This window comes from Mytilus galloprovincialis, unplaced genomic scaffold, assembly GCF_965363235.1.
Source record: "Mytilus galloprovincialis unplaced genomic scaffold, xbMytGall1.hap1.1 HAP1_SCAFFOLD_34, whole genome shotgun sequence".
Taxonomy (NCBI): Eukaryota; Metazoa; Mollusca; class Bivalvia; order Mytilida; family Mytilidae; genus Mytilus; species Mytilus galloprovincialis.
The window spans coordinates 105,023-123,213 of NW_027467984.1; the positions used below are offsets into that span (position 1 = coordinate 105,023).

The 18,191-nt window shown below is 33.4% G+C and overlaps 1 protein-coding gene across 1 annotated transcript; it reads right to left on the bottom strand.

Moving 5' to 3' along the window:
• Window positions 1-4,253: 4,253 nt before the first annotated feature.
• On the bottom strand, window positions 4,254-17,079 carry LOC143059880 (fibroblast growth factor receptor 4-like). The gene is made up of 3 exons (XM_076233453.1): window positions 15,685-17,079; window positions 7,940-8,189; window positions 4,254-6,700 (listed from the first exon to the last, which is right to left on the bottom strand). Exons 1-3 carry the CDS (start codon window positions 15,687-15,689, stop codon window positions 6,647-6,649), a joined length of 309 nt encoding a protein of 102 aa, XP_076089568.1. The 5' UTR covers window positions 15,690-17,079; the 3' UTR covers window positions 4,254-6,646.
• Between the last annotated feature and the right edge of the window lie 1,112 nt (window positions 17,080-18,191).

Here is an 18,191-nt window from a genome sequence, read left to right on the forward strand (position 1 = left end):
TCTTATGAAAATATTACTAGAGCTAAGACCATGGCGTCTTGTGTATGTCATATGGGGTCCCTGGTCTTATGAAATTATTACTAGAGATAAGACCGTGGTGTCTTGTGTATGTTATATAGGGTCCCTGGTCTTTGAAAATATTACTAGAGATAAGACCATGGTGTCTTGTGTATGACATATAAGGTCCCTGGTCTTTGAAAATATTACTAAAGATAAGATCGTGGTGTCTTGTGCATGTCATATAGGGTCCCTGGTCTTATGAAAATATTACTAGAGATAAGACCATGGTGTCTTGTGTATGTCATATAAGGTCCCTGGTCTTTGAAAATATTACTAGAGATAAGACCATGGGGTCTTGTGTATGTCATATGGGGTCCATGGTCTTTGAAAATATTACTAGAGATACGACCTTGGTGTCTTGTGTATGTCATATGGGGTCCCTGGTCTTATGAAATTATTACTAGAGATAAGACCATGGGGTCTTGTGTATGTTATATGGGGTCCCTGGTCTTTGAAAATATTACTAGAGATACGACATTGGTGTCTTGTGTATGTCATATGGGGTCCCTGGTCTTATGAAAATATTACTAGAGATAAGACCATGGGGTCTTGTGTATGTCATATTGGGTCCCTGGTCTTATGAAAATATTACTAGAGATAAGACCATGGTGTCTTGTGTATGTCATATGGGGTCCTTGGTCTTTGTAAATATTACTAGAGATACGACCTTGGTGTCTTGTGTATGTCATATGGGGTCCCTGGTCTTATGAAATTATTACTAGAGATAAGACCATGGGGTCTTGTGTATGTCATATTGGTTCCCTGGTCTTATGAAATTATTACTAGAGATAAGACCATGGGGTCTTGTGTATGTTATATGGGGTCCCTGGTCTTTGAAAATATTACTAGAGATAAGACCATGGCGTCTTGTGTATGTCATATGGGGTCCCTGGTCTTATGAAAATATTACTAGAGATAAGACCATGGGGTCTTGTGTATGTCATATTGGGTCCCTGGTCTTATGAAAATATTACTAGAGATAAGACCATGGTGTCTTGTGTATGTCATATGGGGTCCTTGGTCTTTGTAAATATTACTAGAGATACGACCTTGGTGTCTTGTGTATGTCATATGGGGTCCCTGGTCTTATGAAATTATTACTAGAGATAAGACCATGGGGTCTTGTGTATGTCATATTGGGTCCCTGGTCTTATGAAATTATTACTAGAGATAAGACCATGGGGTCTTGTGTATGTCATATTGGGTCCCTGGTCTTATGAAAATATTACTAGAGATAAGACCATGGTGTCTTGTGTATGTCATATGGGGTCCTTGGTCTTTGTAAATATTACTTAGGATAAGACCATGGGGTCTTGTGTATGTCATATAGGGTCCCTGGTCTTTGAAAATATTACTAGAGATACACCTTGGTTTGTTGTACGTTGCACCTTTTAGAAAAGGATTTTCAATTGTGTCCATGTCTCTGGTGATAACAATGTGTTCTTAGAGATGAAATGTGTTCTTATAGATGAAATGACCCGCTCGGTTTATATCCTGTTACTTATTCGTTCCTTAATCGCTTTTAATACGCGTGATTTACGTTGCACCTTGAAATAAATCGTTTTTTAATTGTGTTCATGTCACTGGTGGTAATTATGTGTTCTCTGAGTTGAAAAACCCCTATTAGCGCCTATGTACCCGTTTCACCGCTACACTGATATCCTGTTAATTATTCGTTCCTTATTCGCTTATAAAACGTGTGTTATGCGTTTCACTTTAACAAAAGAAATATTTTTGTGTCTCTGGTTGTAATTGTCGGTTCTAAAAGGTGAAATAACCTTAATAGAACATATCTTCCCGTTTCAGCGCTCGACTCAGTGATACCCTGTTACTTATTCGACCCTTATTCGCTTTTAAAACGTGTGTTATGCTTTGCACTTTAAAAAAGAAATGATTTTGTGTCTCTGGTGGTAACTGTCGGTTCTTAGAGGTGAAATAACCCTAAAAGAACATATGTACCCGTTTCAGCGCTCGACTGGTACCCTGTTACTTATTCGTTCCTTATTCGCTTTTAAAATGTGTGTTATGCGTTACACTTTAAAAAAGAAATAGTTTTGTGTCTCTGGTGGTAACAGTATTGGTTCTTAGAGGTGAAATTACCCTAATAGAATATATGTACCCGTTTCAGCGCTAAAGTGATACCCTGTTACTTATTCGTTCCTTATTCGCTTTTAATGCGCAGGGTATACGTTCTTATAATACGTTTGTTGTACGTTGCACCTTTTAGAAAAGGATTTTCAATTGTGTTCATGTCTCTGGTGGTAACAATGTGTTCTTAGAGATGAAATGACCCTATTTGCGCGCATGTACCCGTTCCAGAGCTCTGTTAATACCCTGTTACCTATTCGTTACCTATTCGCTTTTTTACGTTTGTTGTACGTTGCACCTTTTAGAAAAGGATTTTGCAATTGTGTTCATATCTCTGGTGGTAATAATGTGTTCTTATAGATGAAATATCCTTATTAGCGCGTATGTTCCCGTTCCAGCGCTCGGATAATACCCGGTTACTTATTCGTTCCTTATTCGCTTTTAATGCGCAGGGTATACGTTGCACTTTAAAATAAATCGTTTTTTAATTGTGTTCATGTCTCTGGTGGTAACAATGTGTTCTTAGAGATGAAATTACCCTATTAGAGCGCATGTACCCGTTCCAGCACTCGGTAAATACCCTGTTACCTATTTGTTACCTATTCACTTATAATACGTTTGTTGTACGTTGCACCTCTTAGAAAAGGACTTTCAATTAAGTTCATATCTCTGGTGGTAATAATGTTTTCTTATAGATGAAATACCCCTATTAGCGCTATTATTTTTATTGAATATTGCGGTGGACACGTTGCTTGTTTATGTGTTCTGTGTCATTTTGGTCTCTTGTGGAGAGTTGTCTCTTAAGCAATCATACCACATCTTCACATTTTTATATGTCTTATTATGTATATTTTATGTATATGTTCCGGACCATATGAGTATTTGGACCATACGCGTATGGTCATGACCATATGGGTATATACTGATATGGTCCGACCGTACGCGTATGGTCGGGGTAATTAACACTCTGTTACAGTTTACTTTTTTTAAATACTTCTAAACTCTGCATATGGTATGACCGTTCATTAAAAAGACGCTATCATGTAGGTAATTTTATTATTATATTATAATAAAAAGATAAGCTAAATAAAAATAAGAAGTTTCACATAGTTATTTTACTTAATTGTCAAATTTATAGTAAACACATTTTATACCGATGGTCATTACCGATGGTCATTACCGATTTGTTATTTCGAGTAAATGGCAATAGGTCGACTAAAAAATTAAATACCAAAAACTTCTTAATGAACTGTTACATTTATATAAGAAGTCACTGCACTGGAAAGTAACATTCAATTAGTTTATTTAAGTTGTGTTGTGAAGATGGTGTATTGCAGTCATGTTACGATATTTGAGATGTAGAGCTTCTTAAAAACACCGTAGACATCGGAATGGCCAAAGAGCTCGGTATCACTGTATGCAGCTGCAAGAAAGGCTTGTTTTCACTCGCAAACAAAATGTGTAAATGAAAACGATCGTGCACAAATTTCTTGCAAATGCAAAAAAGCTATGATACCATGTGGAAGTGAATGTCAACCAAGCCTACATGCACGAATGTAACTAGCGATGAAAACTAACTATGTCATCAATATTCAATTTTTACGAAGTTTTTGGATTATAAAATTAAAAAATTGTCATGTTTTTAGATAAAGTTTTTGTATTATTGAAACATTATATACCCTTCCGGAGCACCTGAGATCACCCCTAGTTTTTGTTGGGGTTCGTGTTGTTTATTCTTTAGTTTTCTATGTTGTGTCATGTGTACTATTGTTTTTCTGTTTGTCTTTTTCATTTTTAGCCATGGCGTTGTCAGTTTGTTTTAGATTTATGAGTTTGATTGTCCCTTTGGTGTCTTTCGTCCCTCTTTTATAATGTAATTTGAAAAAAAATATACCTCATATGGTCCGGCCCGTTAAAAACCAAATGAGTATTATACTCATATGGTCCGACCATACGCGTATGGTCGGACCATATGAGTATACGCATATGGTCATGACCATACACGTATGGTCAAAATACTCATATGGTCCGGAATATATATAATGAACGCATTTCTAACCCTTTTGAAACCATAAAGCACATGCATATGTATAAAGAAAATTGCAAAAGATTTATATTTTTTTTATTAGATACTATAATCAATAACAGATAAGAATAACAATACATTAAATCATTCGAAAACTGTTCATCTCAAAATGTTTAAATGTTCAATAAATGTTCAATACTGTTCAATCACACAATTGACCACTGAGCGTTTTTCAGCTCTATTGTTGCTTATCTATTCTCTATATGAGCAATCTCATATTTGATTATTGTTTTTACATATTTTAATTCCAGTGAAATATAATTTAATTAGAGCCGGCTAAATAGCAAATTTGCTATTTTGCCGCTGCCAGTCAAATAGCCACTGCCTTTTTTTTTACTATACATTCAATTTTTACTTGAGATCAACAATGTTAATTTTAGAACTGTATTTTCTTCAATTTAAGAACCTTGCTAAACTGCAAAAAAGATATGTTTTAGGAAAACAAAGTTCTCAATCACAACTTCGAAGATATTTATAAATATCTTGATCTTGGACTACTTGGTATTTTTTGCAATTTATTTTAATCTTTATATGATAATGTACTCCAAAGGTTAGTTTTATTTATAGACGAGATTAAAAAATGCAGAAGAATATAAGCTCTCTAAATATAAAAATGCTGTATATTATATTCCCATGAAGCATTTAAAATAAGAAAAGCAAAACCTGAACCTCGTTGGCATTTTGACTGTCCCTCTGGTATCTTTCGTCCCTCTTTTTTAGATATCCATGATTTATCCTTATTCTGTACATGGGATTTGAAAACTGACATGTATTCTTTTAACTTGCGAAAACCAAGAAAATGCTTATTTGGGCCCTTTTTGGCCCCTAATTCCTAAACTGTTGGGACCAAAACTTACAAAAACAATCCAAACCTTTCTTTTATGGTCATAAACCTAGTGTTTAAATTGCATAGATTTCTATTTACTTAAACTAAAGTTATAGTGCGAAAACCAAAAGTATTCGGACGACGACGACGACAACGCCAACCTGATACCAATATACGACCAAAAAATTAAAATTTTTGCGGTCGTATAAAAAAGTTAAAGCACTTTACCCATCTTGGTCGTTGGGTCCAAACAACCTTAGGTAATTCCCTATCATTTGTACTTATTGTTGACAAAGCTGTGCCGTAGGGAATTTTTGATAAATTAAAGTTGGAAGGTGGTAACACTACCCAAACTTTAAACCTTATAAAACCTTACCCACCTTGGTCCCATCATTTGAACTAAGTGTGGACAAAACCTTTCCCGATGGGATTTTTTTTTATGCATTGCAGAATAAAGGAGGTTGTTTCACCCTACCATAACTTTGGAACTCAACTAAAATAGTCCCACCTTTTACCACCTAAGGATTCGGGTCAAAGCAACCTTAGGCAATTGGCTATTATTGGTACCGTGTGTGGATAAAAGCTTAGCATAAGGTTGTCTTAAACACATTTCATTTACCAAAAACTTCTCATTTCCTCTTGCTAAACTGCATCTGCTATGCTTCTTTAATATGTACACATGTATGAATTTAAATGAAAATTTAATTCACTTATTTTCATTCTTCTAAATAATCAAAATTTGTACATTTGTATTCATTGAAATGTATACTAAAGTAATTCAACAGTATAACCAAAATCATATATAAAATAGTGTATAATGTTGCAAAGCATGAGCCAATAAAAAACAGTATTGTGCCTGCACAATTTCTACTTTCAGAATGATAAAACAGAAAAAACTATATTGACAATCCTGTGTATTGTTAGCTTAATTTTGTTGTAAAATTTAATATAGAAAATGTGGAAAAATGATGCAAATTTTACAGATCATAACTATAAAAGAACATTTTTGCTGTAAAATTAGTCAGTTGGCATTTCAACAACCAGGAGTATAGTTTCGTCATTTGATCGAAATAATTTGTTTAATACTCCCGGACAGTTCGCTGATTTGAATTTCATTATTTCTCAAAAGATCACAATTTGAAGTTCGTTCGTCGTCATTTGAACGCATTTTCGTCACAATTAATATAAATTGTCATCAAAAAACTTTGGACATTTCCATTTAAAAAATGACTTGAAATAAGTTCCTGTACTTTACATGATTAAACATATTTATCCTTGTCAACACAAATCACAAAAAAAAAAATCACAGACACTGGATTTCTAATAGTATTTCTTTGTCTTTGGTGTCAATGAGGTTGCACAGGTTGAACATTAGAGCAACAAAAACTTTTTTTTTGTTCACTATAGCACTTGTTGTAAAAACATGAGATTGAATAAGATGCATGGTTGTCTTCTTTGAACAATTAAGTCAAGTATAATTCAATATGTGGAAGACGATCTAGATGATTGAGATAATGAAACAACCACTGCCTATTAGTATAAAACACAGTTGTCAGTGAATGCCTCGTACATGAGAGAGACTATGATCATGATGATATGATGGGATGTATACTGTTACAATCATCTAGATTTGGATATTCCTGAAATGAAAAAAAAATATATTTGAAGAAGTATTGCAACTTTAGTTATAGCTAAAAATGGCAAAGTTTACTTAAAACTACTAATTAATAAGCAGGTTGTCTGATTCATTTGAAAATGTCAGGGCAGACAGATCTTGTCCTGATTAACAATATTACTCCATGTCAGATTTGATGTAAATGCTTTGGTTTCAGAGATATAAGCCAAATCTACATTTTACCCTTATGTTCTATTTTTAGCTATGGAGGCCATTTTGGTTATATCTTTTAAACACTTTACTCCAATGATGATTGTGGCCAAGTTTGGTTAAGTTTGGCCCAGTAGTTTCAGAGATTTTTGTAAAAGTTCAGGCTAGGTGAGCTAAAAATAGCCAAATAATTTTGATGAGAGAAACCTGTGTTCAAAACCCATAACAATAAGTTTGTTTCACTTTTTTGTCATAATTCAATAAGATGTATCACCTCAAAGATTAAATGAACCTGTCAAAACGTGGAAGTCGTCAAGTTAAAGTTAAAATAATTTGGAATTTTCTTGTTTCATAAATAATAAAAAAAACAAAAATCTTCCTTTTGGATAACAAATAGTTATCAAAGGTACCAGGATTATAATTAAGTACGCCAGACGCGCGTTTCGTCTACATAACACTCATCAGTGATGCTCATATTAAAATATTTATAAAGCCAAACAAGTACAAAGTTGAATAGCATTGAGGATCCAAAATTCCATTATTGATATTCAAACAGGAATGCATGACAACTGATGAATTCCAGGAAGACAACTATGAGGATCTGTTTGTGAAATGACAATATAATGTTGTCTTTGTCTGTAGACAAAACTTGGATGAGGATACCATACATTTTTTGTTTATAACCGTTGAGTAATTAAATTTCAAGGATAACAAATTTAAGAAATGATGACAAAATAGCATACCACTCATATTGTTAGAAATGTGAAAGATATTTTTTTTTACATATTTGTGGTCTTGAAAGATATTTTTTACTTTTTTTTCCTACCGACCAACCTGACTTTTTAATGTGAAAAATATGTAAACCAGCAAAATTGAAAAACCCTGGCCTAACAGAAAATACATACAAAATTACACTGACATTTGTATAATATAGACATATATTTGAGAACAAGATTTATAAAGTAAATATCAAACTTTAAATGAATTTATAAAAAAAACCATTTTGACTATTTATTTTTTCTGATAATTCCATAATTATAGAATAAATACTTACTTCACTTCTGTTGTCCATAGAGGTCAACATTTTATTAAAATCAATAACAAGGTTATTGAAAGATGGTCGCCCTGATGGATTCTCATGCCAACAGGACTGCATCGTTTTATTAATTATTTCTGAAGCATATGGAGGTCTGCCCATTCTATGACCTTCTTTTAAAAGTTCAAATAATCTTTCCACAGGTACAGATGGATAAGGATTCCCTCCGAGTGTAAATATCTCCCACAACAATACTCCATAGGACCAACTATGAAAAAAAGATTAAAATTGTAAAGAACAAGGATTAATATATTTATGAATAAATTTAAATTACTTAGTGAATCAAAATATGCTTTTATTTCAACCATCTTTGCAATTTATTTTTACTTGAAGCAAGGTCCTACAAAAATCAGTCATCATAAAGTATCTGTAAGGCCTTTTTTGGGGGAAAATATTACTGCTGTAGAACCTGTGATATAAATTCGTTAAGGTGGTACCCAACACTTTAACTCAAATTAATTTGGCTCCTTTAATTTTCTTAAAATGTTGACAAAGTATTTACTTTGACCCTTTGACAAAAATATAAAAATTTCAAAAAGTTTGAACCAACCGTTTGATCAGAAAAAATTACACTGGTTATATAGCAGTTTGACAAACACTTATTTTGATCATTGAGAAGCTTAATACTCCCTTATGATGCCCCTCATGGGGGGGTCCTAGTAATCACATAATCACCATTTTTTTGCCAATATAATCACATAATCATTAAATATTTGCTTATCGTTAGTAATCAAATAATCATAAACTAAAAATACAGTCCTAGGTAATCAAATAATCATGAAATATTTGGCTTAATAATCAAATAATCATTAAAAAAACGGCCAAGTAATCACATAATCAAAAACCCCATGAGGGCCCTCCCTTATGAACACAACGTCATTAAAACGTTCTGCTGATTTTACAGAGTTATCTCCCTGTAGTGTTAGGTACCATCTTAAGATGATATACAGGCATACATGTCAAGTGACATGATATTCGCGTGTAATACACGCTTTTTTAACAGTTTACACACGAGGATTTTGTCACTTGCGTGCATTGTACAGTACAATATGAAACAAGTTGAATTAAACTATAGTAGCAGTCTTTTGACCTTTGTTTTCGTAAGACTTAATTTCCAGAACATCTACATCATGTTTCTTATAAATGCTAACACAAATTCTTTATAGAATATGGAATCATTTTACTGTTTGTTCAAATCTTTCAGTATTTTAAGCTATAAAATAAAATCCTCTGTTCAAAACAGTTCTCTTTTTTATGTTTTTATTAATATCCAATAATGGCACTTTTCCCTAGTTAATTAAGATTGGAGTTGAGTGCACCTACACAAGGGTGCAATCAACATTTTTTTTCTCTATGACATCATATTTTAGGGACTATGCATGAGTGACCCTTAGTGGTGGAAGGATTAATAAAGATACTTGTATAAAACTAGATATCACTGAAATCAGAATGATCCCTAGTTTATAATGAAATAAAAAAAAAGCGACTTTTAATATATTAAAATAATTTCATCCAAAGAACATTGGGAGGGGGGGGGGGCTTAAAAAAAACTGAAATCAGGTCATGCACACACCTATGAAGACCTGATTGATGTCTTTTGGGGTATTGGTGGCAGAGTGCTCTATAGTAGTCAAAAAAATAACAAACCAGATGCCCCGCAGGGCGCAGCTGTATACTACCGCAGAGTCAAACCTTGAAAAGTTGGCGCAAGTATGGACACAACATAAAAGCTTGGTACAGCTCTGAATTTGGATTGTGATTAAATAGTTGACACAATATAGGTTTCTGACACGAATGAATGTGGTCTATGAACTTAAACATAAAAACTTAAAAATTTCAAATTGGACATTTAAAAACCAATTATGCCCAAATTGGCACCTCAATCAACCAGATGCTCCGAAGGGGGCAGCTTTATACGACAGCAGAGGTTGAACCCTGAACGGTTGGGGCAAGTATGGACACAACATAAAAGCTTGATACAGCTCTGAATTTGGATTGTGATTAAATAAATATAAATAGTTGACACAATATAGGTTTCTGACACAGAATGAATGTGGTCTAACAACTCAAACATAAAAACTTAAAAATTTCAAATTGGACATTTAAAAACCTATTATGGTCCAATATCCAAAATCTAAATATATGGTTAGATTCAGCATATCATAAAACCCCAAGAATTAAATCTTTGATGAAACCAAATCATGTTCAATTTTAGATCCCTTTAATTAGACCTCAATGTGGACCAATTTGATAACCAGGTCCAAATATTAACCAGATGCTCCGCAGGGCGCAGCTTTATACGACCGCATAGGTTGAACCCTGAACGGTCGGGGTAAGTATGGACACAACATTTAAGCTGGATTCAGCTCTAAATTTGGATTGTGATTAAATAGTTGACACAGCATAGGTTTTGGACACAGAATGAATGTAGTCTAATGAACTTAAAATAATTTTTTTGTCTTTGAGCAATCACTATGCTGTTGAATATTAATCCTCTCAAAAAAATGGTTGAAGAAATTTTCTTTTTATTTATGAAATCTGAAATGAGAAAAATTAACCCCCCCCCCCCCCCCACCACCATTTTTTTTTCACATCCCCCTTTCCCTTTTTTCAAAACTGATCTCAATTCAAATTTCTAATGGAGTTTGAAACAATAACTACTCATTTAAATACATCATAAAATATTAAAATGTAACAAAAAGTGCTTGTTATCACTGAATGGTAAAGAGTGTTTTAATTTATCAGTTGGTAGTAAAAGTGAATATACATTGTGCATTGTATAAAACAATGATTTAAGTTGATTCAACTACTATTCTGGACAAAGAAAGATAACTCCAATCAATTGAAAATTTCTTGCTATTGCACAATATTGTGCAATTAGATATTTCTTGCTATTGCGCAATACTGTGCAATTGAAAATATTTGCTATTGCACAATACTGTGCAATTGAAGATTTCTTGCTATTGCACAATACTGTGCAATTGAACATTTTTTGCTATTGCACAATACTGTGCAATTGAAGATTTCTTGCTATTGCTGAATACTGTGCAATTGAAAATTTCTTGCTATTGCACAATACTTAATATAATAATTTTGGATCCTGATTTGAACCAACTTGTAAACTGGGCCCATAATCAAAAATCTATGTACATGATTAAATTCAGCATATCAAAAAAGCCAAAGAATTCAATTTTTATTAAAATCAAACTTAGTTTAATTTTGGACCCTTTGGTATTTAATGTAGACCAATTTGAAAACGGGACTAAAAATTAAGAATCTACATACACAGTTAGATTTGGCATATCAAAGAACCCCAATTATTCAATTTTTGATGAAATCAAACAAAGTTTTATTTTGGACCCCGATTTAAACCAACTTGAAAACTGGGCCAATAATCAAAAATCTAAGTACATTTTTAGATTCAGCATATCAAAGAACCCCAAGGATTCAATTTTTGTTAAAATCAAACTAAGTTTAATTTTGGACCCTTTGGACCTTAATGTAGACCAATTGGAAAACGGGACCAAAAATTAAGAATCTACATACACAGTTAGATCAGGCATATCAAAGAACCCCAATTATTCAATTTTTGATGAAATCAAACAAAGTTCAATTTTGGACCCTTTGGGCCCCTTATTCCTAAAAACCTGTTGGGACCAAAACTCCCAAAATCAAACCCAACCTTCCTTTTATGGTCATAAACCTTGTGTTTAAATTTCAAAGATTTCTATTTACTTATACTAAAGTTATGGTGCGAAAACCAAGAATAATGCTTACTTGGGCCCCTTTTTGGCCCCTTATTCCTAATCTGTTCAGACCTCAACTCCCAAAATCAATCCCAACCTTTCTTTTGTGGTCATAAACCTTGTGTTTAAATTTCATTGATTTCTATTCACTTATACTAAAGTTATTGTGCGAAAACCAAGAATAATGCTTATTTGGGCCCTTTTTTGGCCCCTAATTCCTAAAATTTTGGGACCAAAACTCCCAAAATCAATCTCAACCTTCCTTTTTTGGTCATAAACCTTGTGTCAAAATTTCATAGATTTCTATTTACTGAAACTAAAGTTATAGTGCGAAAACCAAGAAAATGCTTATTTGGGCCCTTTTTGGCCCCTAATTCCTAAAATTTTGGGACCAAAACTCCCAAAATCAATCTCAACCTTCCTTTTGTGGTTATAAACGTTGTTTTAAAATTTCATAGATTTCTATTCACTTTTAGTAAAGTTAGAGTGCGAAAACTAAAAGTATTCGGACGACGACGACGACGACGCAGGACGACGACGCCAACGTGATAGCAATATACGGTCGTATAAAAATCTAAATACATGGTTAGATTCAGCATATTGAAGAACCCCATACATTCAATTTTTGTTGAAATCAAACAAAGTTTAATTTTTGACCCTTTGGTCAAAGGCTGTTCCAATAGATAAACCATCTAACATCATAGTACTATCTTACTACACCATAAAAAAACAATTATACCAAGGATGTTTCAATAGATAAACCATCTTACATCATATAATTATATTACTACACCATAAAAACCAATTATACCAAGCATGTTTCAATAGATATACCATAAAAAATCGTAGTACTATCTCACTAAACAATAAAAACCAATTATACCAAGCATGTTCCAATAGATAGACCATCTAACATCATAGTACTATCTTACTACACAATAAAAAGTAATTATACCAAGCAGGTTTTAATAGATAGACCATCTAACATCATAGTACTATCTTACTACACCATAAAAACCAATTATACCAAGGATGTTTCAATAGATAGCCCATCTTACATTATAGTACTATCTTACTACACAATAAAAACCAATTATACCAAGGATGTTTCAATAGATAAACCATCTAACATCATATAATTATATTACTACACCATAAAAACCAAATATACCAAACATGTTTCAATAGATAGACCATCTTACATGATAGTACAATCTTACTAAACAATAAAATCCAAATATACCAAGCATGTTTCAATAGATATACCATATAAAATCGTAGTACTATCGCGCTACACAAAAAAAAAACCAATTACATCAAGCATGGTTCAATAGATAGCCCATCTAACATTAAAGTACTATCTTACTACACCACAAGAGTGCACACACTGAAATGTCTCGCCTTCTTTACTAATTCCTGATACTATCTTGATAGACCTAAATATAAAGCTTTATTACAACTGTCACATAAACTCAACATTAACCAAGAAAAGGAAACATTTATCAATCAACCATGAAAATGAGGCCAAGGTCAGATGAACCATGCCAGGCAGACATGTACAGCTAACAATTTTTCAATACAACAAATATAGTTGACTTATTGCTTATAAATAAAGAAAAACAGACCACAACACACAAACACTTAAAACTTAGCAATGGACCGTGAAAATGAGGTCAAAGTCAAATTAAACCAGCCTAACCAACATAAAGATCATAAAATATGTCCATACACCAAATATAGTTGACCTAATGCATAAAGTATTAGAAAAATAGACCAAAACTAAAAACTTAACTTTGACCACTGAACCATTAAAAAAAAGGTCAAGGTCAGATGACACCTGTCAGCTAGACATCTACACCTTACAATCATTCCATACACCAATTATAGTAGACCTATTGCATATAGTATAAGAAAAACAGAGCAAAACACAAAAACTTAACTATAACCACTGAACCATGAAAAAATGAGGTCAAGGTCAGATGACACCTGTCAGCTAGACATGTACACCTTACAATCATTCCATACACCAATTATAGTAGACCTATTGCATATAGTATAAGAAAAACAGACCAAAACACAAAAACTTAACTATAACCACTGAACCATGAAAATGAGGTCAAGGTCAGATGACACCTGTCAGCTAGACATGTACACCTTACAATCATCCATACACCAATTATAGTAGACCTATTGCATATAGTATAAGAAAAACAGACCAAAACACAAAAACTTAACTATAACCACTGAACCATGAAAATGAGGTCAAGGTCAGATGACACCTGCCAGTTGGACATGTACACCTTACAGTCCTTCCATACACCGAATATACTAGACCTATTGCTTATAGTATTGAAAACGGGACCAAAAATTAAGAATCTACATACACAGTTAGATTTGGCATATCAAAGAACCCCAATTATTCAATTTTTGATGAAATCAAACAAAGTTTAATTTTGGACCCTTTGGGCCCTTTATTCCTAAACTGTTGGGACCAAAACTCCCAAAATCAATACCAACCTTCTTTTTATGGTCATAAACCTTATGTTTAAATTTCATAAATTTCTATTTATAAATACTAAAGTTATGGTGCAAAAACCAAGAAAAATGCTTATTTGGGTCCCTTTTTGGCCCCTAATTTCTAAACTGTTGGGACCTTAACTCCCAAAATCAATACCAACCTTCCTTTTATGGTCATACACATTGTGTTTAAATTTCATTGATTTCTATTTACTTATACTAAAGTTATTGTGCGAAAACCAAGAATAATGCTTATTTGGGCCCTTTTTTGGCCCCTAATTTCTGAACTGTTGGTACCAAAACTCCCAAAATCAATCCCAACCTTTCTTTTGTGGTCATAAACCTTGTATCAACATTTCATAGATTTCTATTTACTTAAACTAAAGTTATAGTGCGAAAACCAAGAAAATGCTTATTTGGGCCCTTTTTGGCCCCTAATTCCTAAAATATTGGGACCAAAACTGCCAAAATCAATCCCAACCTTCCTTTTGTGGTCATAAACCTTGTGTTAAAATTTCATAGATTTCTATTTACTTTTAGTAAAGTAAGAGTGCGAAAACTAAAAGTATTCGGACGACGACGACGACGACGACGACGACGACGCAGACGACGACGCCAACGTGATAGCAATATACGACGAAATTTTTTTCAAATTTTGCGGTCGTATAAAAATTTTAAAAAATCTTGATTTATTAAAACAGGGGACAATATTAGAAATTTCATCTAACATTTTGATCCTAGTTTTATTAATTTCTGAACATGTTATGATAAAATGAAATTCATCTTCCACCTCTTTATGGCATAAAGGACATATTCTATTTTCTAAAGCTGTTTTGTTGTATCTACCGCGATCAACAGCCAACATACTATAATTACTTATTCCTATTTTAGCATAATTTTTTGTAACATTTTTATCTAAATTCAATATAAGGTACTTTTCTAGTTCATACTTTACTTTAAATTTTCTGTAGGTTCTTAGTTTATTTCCATTTATTGAATTATCATCATTAAAGAGACAATTTCTCCAAAATATAATGTAAATTCCATTGAGCTTCTTCACGACGGCTAAAAGTAATCGTTTTTTTAGAGAAGAACCTACTACCACTTCATCAACAGACCACAGCTCACGTGGGGCTCTTGCTTCGTGGCTTATTCTACTATGCACACTAACAATTTGAAACAAAAGGGTTCTCATTTTATAATGAAGTTTGATGTCTTAATAGCTATTGTAGAATGAAGAACAGCAATCGAAAGGTAGTTAAACATTAATGTATGCTAGAAGATATGTTTCAGGTATTTGTCGAACCTGGGACACATGTCGTAGAAAGCTCGCTACAAGGATAGGGCGGCGACTTCGGTGGCGGCGTTATCTACCTGCCTAAAAGCTTTATATTTTAGAAAGTGGAAGACCTGGAAGCTTCATACTTTGTATATAGATACCTCATGTTACGAAGTTCCCGTCTGTCACATGTCCATTGTCCTTGGCCTCATTTTTATGGTTGTGTGACGACTTGAAAATAGTTAAGATTTTTTTTTAATGTTAATTTCTCTCCTATTAAGAGTACTAGTAATATGAGTTATATGATAACTATATTTGGTATGTGCGTACCTTGCAAGATCCTCATGCCCGTCAGACAGATTTCACTTGACCTCAACCTCATTTTTTGATCAGGGAACAAGGTTAAGTTTTGGTGGTCAAGTCCATATCTTAGATACTCTAAGAAATAGGTCTTGTATATTCGGTGTATGGAAGGACTGTCAGGTGTACATGCCCAACTGACAGGTGTTATCTGACCTTGACCTCATTTTCTTGGTTTAATGGTTATAATTAAGTTTTTGTGTTTTGGTCTGTTTTTCTTAATCTGTTTGCAATAGGTTTACTATATTTGATGTATGGAATGATTGTAAGGTGTACATGTCTAGCTGGCAGGTGTCAATTGGCCTTGAACTCATTTTCATGGTTCAGTGGTTACAGTTAAGTGTTTTGAGTTTTGGTCTTTTTTTCTATTACTATATGCAATAGGTCAACGGATTTGGCTATACTTCTTGGACCTTTTGGATTATAGCTCTTCATCTTTTATATAAGCTTTTGATTTCAAATATTTTGGCCACGAGCATCACTGAAGAGACATGTTTTGTCGAAATGCGCATCTGGTGCAAGAAAATTGGTACCGTTAATATTATTATTTGTTGTATGCAAATATATCATTATGTATTTGTCATTATCGCTATTTTGTGCATTTTGCCTTTGATCTTTTTTTGTGATAATTTTTCAGTTCGTGCTACTTGCTTGAGAAGGAAAATTATAGCTAAAAACTAAGCAGGCACGTGGCGTTGCTAGAATAGCTATAAACAGATTATCATTGGTCATCTCAACTCGATTGCCTTTCTCGATTTCGCCGTCCCGGTTCAAGCGAGAAAATCAATCTCGTTGAGATGATCAACGATATTCTAAATAAAGTCTCGCAGGTTTAATTGACTTTGATCTCATTTTCACGGTTCATTGCTCAGGTTAATTTTTTGTGTTTTGGTCAATTTTTCTTAAACTATAAGCAATAGGTCAACAATACTTGTTGTATAGAAGAATTATAAGCTCCAATTTGATTTCATTCAACAAATTAATTCATGACCTGCATGTATACGCTTAGAACACGGCAACGTAACAAATGGTGAATATTTATCATCCGTGTAATTTGGTCATAAGGATATTTGCAAACTTTCAACGGATTGCCAATGAGACAACTATTCACAAAAGACCAAAATGACACAGACATTATCAACTATAGGTCACCGTACGTAAGAGTTCATAAAATACAAATATTCCGCGTGGAACACCTCCTTTTGCTTCCTTTATTTTCACCCTTTGGATGGGACCTTCAAATTTAATTTTGCTTTCTAACCGATAAATGCATATACAAATCATGATGCATTTTTTATGTGTACTTTAAGGGCCCTTGATTGGAACAATATTCTTCTTTTTTTCTATCATAGAAATTACAATAAAACTTTCCAACAGGCTGTGTCTACTTAACGTTAACATTAATTGGTACTCGTTTCCCCTGATACATGTTAGACTGAGTCCTTTCGCCTGTAGAGTCTGTTCATCAGAAGTTCACAAAACTGTCAACGTTGCTATTACAAAAGGAGTGATTACATTAATTCAAAATCCATGACCCAAAATTTTTTACAAATGTAGTTTATGTCATAAAACATGAAGAAACAAATTTGGGAAGGGTATAAAAATATAGCAAGTAACACACTGTTCACACTAGCAATATTGACTAAGGTGATCAGACACCACTCTTCATATGTTGTCTTAGGTTAACTCTGCTCACCTTGAACACATATTGACAATGTTTACCTCTGGTCCAGTTACAATGATTCTTTGATCAAATAACACACTCATTTATGTTGGTAACCTCTGGTCACCTCGTACATATATTCATTATGTTGACCTCTGGTCACCTTACTATAATGCTCACATAACACAATCGTTCACTTTGGTTACTTCTGGTCACCAAACACATTCATTGACGTTTTTTACCTCTGGTCGCCCTAAACCGCTATTCATATATTAACTTCGGTTCATGTTTGTAGATAATATCAGTCAGTACTTGAGGTACAGTTAATGTGTACGTCAAAAAAACAAAGCATTTTCAAAGTTTTAATGGTTGCATACAATTCAGTACTCACGAGCGTTGGATGTTTGTAGATCATATTGGTCAATGCTTTAGGTACAGTTCATGTGTATGTCAAGAAGGCTGGGGATTTTGAAAGTTTTAATGGTTGCATACATTAGTACTCACAAGGGTTGTATGTTTGTAGATAATATCGGTCAGTACTTGAGGTACAGTTTATGTGTACGTCCACCAGACATAGCATTTTAAAATTTTTATGGTTGCACAACTTAGTATTCACTACGATTGGATACTTATAGATTATATTGG